This window comes from Mesoplodon densirostris, chromosome X, assembly GCF_025265405.1.
Source record: "Mesoplodon densirostris isolate mMesDen1 chromosome X, mMesDen1 primary haplotype, whole genome shotgun sequence".
Classification (NCBI taxonomy): domain Eukaryota; kingdom Metazoa; phylum Chordata; class Mammalia; order Artiodactyla; family Ziphiidae; genus Mesoplodon; species Mesoplodon densirostris.
This window is the reverse complement of record NC_082681.1, coordinates 128,009,444-128,017,015: the sequence shown is the minus strand read 5'-3', so window position 1 is coordinate 128,017,015 and position 7,572 is coordinate 128,009,444. Positions and strand designations below refer to the sequence as shown.

The 7,572-nt window shown below is 41.1% G+C and overlaps 1 protein-coding gene across 1 annotated transcript; it reads left to right on the top strand.

Annotated features, from left to right (window-relative positions):
• The first annotated feature begins 808 nt into the window (after positions 1-808).
• On the top strand, positions 809-3,916 carry TLR8 (toll like receptor 8). The gene has a single exon (XM_060086567.1). The coding sequence runs from the start codon at positions 809-811 to the stop codon at positions 3,914-3,916; it is 3,108 nt and encodes a 1,035-aa protein (XP_059942550.1).
• Positions 3,917-7,572: the final 3,656 nt, after the last annotated feature.

Below are 7,572 nucleotides of genomic sequence, written 5' to 3'. Positions count from 1 at the left end.
GCATAAAGATTTCAAAATGAGATTGTGTAGCATGACGGTTAGTGATTAAAAATGCCATGTTGGAATCAGATGGCCTCAACTCCCCTCTACAGTGTGTTATCCTTCTGAAAGTTAGTTAAGTCTCTGAGTTTGTTTCTTCACGTACAAAATATGGATAATAATAGAACCTATCTCGTTTGTTGCTGGGAACATAAACATGGGTGAGAAAATGTTTATGTTTGGCGTAAAACGTGACACTTTGTTTGCTATTATTATCGACAGAAAATGTCCACTTTCATGCTAGGACATAAGAGAATTTGATACATACCATCATAGAGGTATAGAAAAATTGTGGGAAATACCAATAAAATATATGCTGTGTAGGTAAAAGGTAAGAGTCATCTCCAGATCTGGACTCTCCTTGGGACTGGCCAAAGTTTCCTCGAGCTATGCTAATAGGTCCAAGCGACAGATATATAGCTTGCTGTGCTATAGATCTGGCGTGAACCATAGCCAGGGTCCAGCATCAGGCCCGTTATGGTGGTGAGGCATCTTGATGAGTGCTTCTGCAAAAGCTTTTCAGGTTTTCTTGTCATCACATTTCAGATAGCTTCATCTTTCGCTTCTTTGAGCACCACGAAGCTGAACACGGTCAAAAACTAAAATCGTTTGGAACCTAATTTAATGCAGTGTATTTAACAGTTAAGAGAACTCCCACTTCAAAACTCAGGCCAAGTATGGTTGAAGCACTGTGAATTTCATCATGAAATGCCCGGCAAATATTGCCACTCTCATATTGTGACTCCACTTTGATTTTCTTTAGGAAAACATGACTCTTCACTTTTTGCTTCTGACCTGCCTTTTCCTGCTAATCTCTGATTCCTGTGAGTTCTTCGCTGAAGCAAATTATTCTAGAAGCTATCCTTGCGATGAGACAAAACAAAATGGCTCTGTTATTGCAGAATGTAACAATCGTCAATTACACGAGGTACCCCGAACAGTGGACAAAAGTGTGATAGAACTAGACCTGTCTGGTAATTTCATCAGACGCATAACAAATGAATCATTTCAAGGGCTGCGAAATCTGACTAAGATCAATCTAAACCATAACGTCAAGCTATGGCCCCAGAATGAAAATCCCACTGTAAAGAACAGTATGACTATTACAGACGGAGCATTTCTCAACCTAAAAAACCTAAGGGAGTTACTGCTTGAAGACAACCAGTTACAAGAAATACCGGCTGGTTTGCCAAAATCTTTGAAAGAACTTAGTCTAATTCAGAATAGAATAACTGTGTTAACGAAAAAGAACACTTCTGGACTTAGGAATCTGGAAAGTCTCTATTTGGGCTGGAACTGTTATTTTGCTTGTAATGAAACCTTTGCCATAGAAGATGGAACATTTGAAAACCTTACCAAGTTGAAGGTGCTGTCATTATCTTTTAATCCCCTTTTCCACGTGCCACCCCAACTGCCAAGCTCCCTAACAGAGCTCTATCTTAGCAACACCAAGATCAGAAACATCAGTCAAGAAGACTTCAAGGGACTGAGAAATTTAAAAGTACTAGATTTAAGTGGGAACTGCCCGAGATGTTTTAACGCGCCATTTCCCTGCATACCTTGCAAAGGAGGTGCTTCAATTCAGATACATCCTCTTGCTTTTCAAACCCTGACCCAACTTCGCTACCTAAACCTCTCTAGCACTTCGCTCCGGAAGGTTCCTGCAACCTGGTTTGACAACATGCGTCATCTGAAGGTGCTGCATCTCGAATTCAACTATTTAATGGACGAAATAGCCTCTGGGGAATTTTTGGCAAAACTGCCCTCCTTAAAAATACTTGACTTATCTTACAACTACGAGCTGAAAAAATATCCACAATACATTAATATTTCTCAAAAATTTTCTAAGCTTACATCTCTCAAGATATTGCATTTAAGAGGTTATGTGTTCCAAGAACTTAGAAACGAAGATTTCCAGCCCCTGAGGAACCTCTCAAATTTAATGGCTATCAACTTGGGCGTTAATTTTATTAAGCAAATTGATTTTACCGTTTTCCAATCGTTCTCCAACCTGAAAATCATTTACTTGTCTGAAAACAGAATATCACCCTTGGTCAGTGATACCGAGCAACAGGATGCAAATGGCCCCTCTTTCCAAAGGCATATCCTTAAGCCACGCTCAGCAGATACTAAGTTTGACCCACATTCAAATTTTTATCATGACACCAATCCTTTGATAAAGCCACAGTGTTCCAATTACGGCAAAGCCTTAGATTTAAGCTTGAACAGTATTTTCTTTATTGGGATAAAGCAATTTGAAGGCTTTAGGAACATTTCCTGTTTAAATCTGTCTTCAAATGGCAACGGTCAAGCGTTAAATGGAACTGAATTTTCACTTTTGCGTGGTATCAAGTATTTGGATTTGACAAACAATAGACTAGACTTTGATGATGATGCTGCTTTCAGCGAATTGCCATTGTTAGAAGTTCTAGATCTGAGCCACAATGCGCACTACTTCCGAATAGCAGGGGTAACACACCGTCTAGGATTTATTCAAAACTTAACTCAGCTGAAAGTTTTAAACTTGAGCTACAATAGTATTTTTACTTTAACAGAACCGTACCTGAAAAGCATGTCCCTGGAAGAATTAGTTTTCAGTGGAAACCGCCTTGACCTTTTGTGGAATGCTCAAGATGTCAGGTACTGGCAAATTTTTAAATATCTCAGCAATCTGACACGGCTTCATTTAGCCTCTAATAACCTTCAGCATATCCCCAGTGAAGCCTTCCTTAACTTGCCCCGGAGTCTCACCGAACTATATATAAATGATAATAGGTTAAATTTCTTTAACTGGTCATTACTACAGCAGTTTCCTCATCTCTGCTTGCTTGACTTAAGTGGGAACGAGCTGTCCTTTGTAACTGATAGCCTATCGAAATTCACATCTTCTCTTGAGACACTGCTACTGGGTCAAAACAGGATTTCCCGCCTGCCGTCCGGCTTTCTTTCCGAAGCCAGCAGTCTGACACACCTCGATTTAAGTGCCAACCAGCTCAAGACGATCAACAAATCCACGTTTGAAACTAAGACCGCCACCAAGTTAGCCATTTTGGAACTAGGTGGAAACCCTTTTGACTGTACCTGTGACATTGGAGATTTTCGAGAATGGATGGATGGAAATCTGAACGTCACAATTCCCAGATTGACAGATGTCATTTGCGCCAGTCCTGGGGATCAACAAGGCAAGAGTATTGTGAGTCTAGAGCTCACAACTTGTGTTTCAGACACCATTGCGGCAATATTCTGTTTCTTTACCTTTTTTGTCACCATCTCAGTTATGCTGGCTGCCCTGGCTCGTCACTGGTTTTACTGGGATGCTTGGTTTCTCTATCATGTGTGCTTAGCTAAGGTAAAAGGCTACAGGTCTCTTTCCACATCCCAGACTTTCTACGATGCTTACGTTTCTTATGACACCAAAGACGCCTCTGTCACGGACTGGGTGATCAATGAGCTGCGCTTCCACCTGGAAGAGAGTGAGGACAAAAATGTGCTCCTCTGTTTAGAGGAAAGGGATTGGGACCCGGGACTCGCCATCATCGACAACCTCATGCAGAGCATCAACCAAAGCAAGAAAACAATATTTGTTCTAACCAAAAAGTATGCCAAAAACTGGAACTTTAAAACAGCATTCTACTTGGCCTTGCAGAGGCTAATAGATGAGAATATGGATGTGATTGTCTTTATTCTGCTGGAGCCAGTGCTGCAGCACTCGCAGTATTTGAGGTTGCGACAGAGGATCTGCAAGAGCTCCATCCTCCAGTGGCCTGACAACCCCAAGGCAGAAGGCTTGTTTTGGCAGAGTCTGAAAAATGTCGTCTTAACTGCAAATGATTCACGGTATAACCATTTGTATGTCAATTCCATTAAGCAGTGCTAACTGATGTTAAGTCCGGGTTCACCAACATACTAAGAATGAATGCACAGCAATGACCCTTCTGTCTTAGCTATCACCTGGTGTGTAACAAATTACCCCCAAACTTAATGGCTTAAAATGATACCATTTGTTATCTCATAGTCTCTGTGGATCAGGAGTCCAGGCAGGGCTTATCACTGGGTCCTCTGCTCAGGGCCTCTCAAAGGCTGTAATCTCCATGTCAGCCAGGGCCACAGGCATCTGCTAGGGTTAGCATCTACTTCTGAGCTCACACTCATGGGTGGTTTTCAGGGTTGAGTTCTTCCTGGGCTGTTGGCCCAAGGCTGCCCTCAGTTCCCGGCCATGTGGACCCCTTGCTGTGGCAGCTTGCTTCATCAAAGCCAACAAGAGAGAGAGATTGCTGACACAGTGGAAGTCGCCATCTTTGTAGTCTAATCAGGGGAGTGATAACCCATCACTTTGGCCATATTCTGCTTGTTAGAATTAAATCACTGGCCCTGCCAGCTCCATGGCAGTGATCACCTCAGTCCTGGAAAAGTAGTCCATGACCGAGATGGGCAGTTGTGATAGCCTCGCTCAGCCTGCCATCTTGGTCATAAATGGTGAATACCAGGAGAGGGGACCATTGTGGCCATCTTAGCAGTTGGCCTACTATACCTTCATTTCAATATCTCGGAACTTTTGCAACTATGATACTTCTGATGTTAAGTTGCTATTTAGATTTATCATATATCCATGGCTATGTGGTTATATTATGCTGTGTTTGCATTACTCCTTCTTTTACAATTACTTTTATAAATACTGGCTATAATATTTCACTTCTAAGGTTTAGATGCCATTTAAAGGCTAAGATGCATGGTATTTAAAGTGTTTTGCTTTTTTTTTTTTACTTCTTAACCATTTTTTTAAAGTGTGCAGCTAAATTAGAAGCATTTGGAGTATCTGTCAATTGCCATTGCTATAAATCATGAAATTAATGATGAAAATGCTTCATTTCACATCATGAGCATACAGTAAATACACAGTAGGGAAATAGATCTATAATATAAAATAAGTTACCTAAATGTCCATCGACAGATGAATGGATAAAGAAGATGTGGTACATATATACAATGGAATACTACTCGGCCATAAAAAAGAACGAAATAACGCCATTTGCAGCAACATGGACGCACCTGGAGATTATCATACTAAGTGAAGTAAGTCAGAAAGAGAAAGGTAAATACCATATGATATCACTTATTTGTGGAATCTAAATATGACACAGGGCTTCCCTGGTGGCGCAGTGGTTGAGAATCTCACATCTACTGAGCCTGCGCGTCTGGAGCCTGTGCTCCGCAACAAGAGAGGCTGCGATAGAGCCCCGCGCACCGCGATGAAGAGTGGCTTCCACTTGCCACAACTGGAGAAAGCCCTCGCACAGAAACAAAGACCCAACACAGCAAAAATAAATTAATTAATAAACTCCTACCCCCAACATCTTAAAAAAAAAAAAATGACACGAAATATCTACGAAGCAGAAACAGACTCATGGACAGAGAACAGACTTGGTTGCCAAGGGGGAAGGGGGTGGACTGGGAGTTTGGGGTTAGTAGATGCAAACTATTACATATAGAATAGATGGACAACAAGGTCCTACTTTGCAGCACAGAGAACTATATTCAGTGTCCTGGGATAAACCATAATGGAAAAGAATACTAAAAAAGAATGTATATGTAACTGTCACTTTGCTGTACAGAAATTAACACAACATTGCAAATCAACTATAATTTAAAAAATAAATAGAGGCTTCCCTGGTGGTGCAGTGGTTGAGAGTCCGCCTGCCGAGGCAGGAGACACGGGTTCGTGCCCCGATCCGGGAAGATGCCACATGCCGCGGAGCGGCTGGGCCCGTGAGCCATAGCCGCTGAGCCTGCACGTCCGGAGCCTGTGCTCCACAACGGGAGAGGCCACAACAGTGAGAGGCCCGCGTACCACAAAAAATGAATGAATGAATGAATGCCCAGGGGATTAAAAAATAAAATAAAATACCATCAACACTGGGTTTTTGGAGAATACTTAGGAAGAAAAAGCTTTGGTAGAAATCAAAGGGGGAACAGTTTTCATAAAGTTTGTACATTAAGATGATTATTAACAGAGAAATTCTATCTTTAGTTTCTACTCAGAAGATGTAATGTCAGAATGCCTACCTGTCGGTACCCTTTATGCAATTCTGCCCAATGTAACAATGTTGGCATTCCCTACCACCTCTGCTACCCCTTGGTTCCTCTGCATCTGTCCATAGCATCTTCTATCCAGTGTAGTATGAATCTTGACGAGGTACCTTATGAACTTGAACTGGAAATTATTCGAGCGCAAGAAAGTAAAGTCCCTTTAGAATGAAAAGAAGAAAAATCTCCAGTGCACCATAGTTCCTTAAGTACAGTCTCTTAATTAATCTTGCAGCATGCGTTATCTTTAAATATGAGTTTCTAAGGAACTGAACGAAATGATGTGTCTTAGTGTAACATGGACAAAGTGGAAATCAGTCAAGGACAAGTTTAGCTTTGTCACGTTGAACCCTGTTCTGTGACCATGATGTTAATAGAAAGGTATTTATGCTTGCATTTGTTGAGGCATGAAGACAAATATCTAAAAGCAGGGCCATTCATGGTGGGGTGCAGTTACAGCTCATTCCTGTGGATGCCACATTAACTTGTTGTCTGGTAGAAGCTCATTCCTGTGTTCTCTGTTTTGGTAAAATTAAAATGTACATTTTTTCAGTGGTAGTGATTACAGGTCTATGTTAAGCTCACATGCTTTGGCAGTGTCCTGTTGACAGAATGACAAGTTAATGAAAGTCACAAACAATTTTACCTTTTCCTTAGCAAATATCTTCATAAAGTGAAGGTAGTGAAATCTATGGTTAATAAAAACATTTGTTCTTGAAACTCACTCATTCCTCATTTAAGATACCATATGGAAAAATCAGAACTGTAATTTTGTTGGTTGGTTGGTTGGTTTTGTTATGTTTTACGGGAGAAGGAAGGATTATTACTTGCAGCAAGTAAGGAGAACACCAGGGATCCTTGCAGAAGCAGTATCTCCCAGACCTTTAATTTGTTAAAGAGAAAGCATTGTTTTGTTTTCTATTATTTTAAAATGAATATATGATAATACCCATATACAAGCTTTTAAAAATTCAAATTTTACAAAGGGATGTATGATTAAATTTCAGTCTCCCTCCCAACACAACTTCGCTTCCTAGAGACAATCACTGTTAAAAGTTCTTATGTATCCTTTTGTATTATAAGTGTAAAGGCTCAGTTGCTGTAACCAAGAGATCCAACAATACTGAAGTTTATTTCTTTATCCCGTACGCTATGGCCTGAGTGTTTGTGTCCTCCCAAAATTCACATGTTGAAACCTAACCCCCAAGGTGATGGTGTTAGGAGGTTGGACCTTTGGGAGGCGATTAGGTCATGAGAGCAGATCCGTCATGAATGTGATTAGTGCCCTTATAAAAGTGGCCCAAGAACCCTCCCTTGCCCCTTCCACCATGTGACGGAACAGCAAAAAGATAGCTACCTAGGAAGCGTGCTCCCACCAGACACTGAATCTGCCGGTGCCATGATCTTGGACTTCCCAGCCTCCAGAATTTTGAGAAATAAACGTTTGTT

Excerpts from the sequence above, each read along its gene's own strand:
- TLR8 (XM_060086567.1), top strand. The coding sequence starts at position 809 with ATGACTCTTCACTTTTTGCTTCTGACCTGCCTTTTCCTGCTAATCTCT.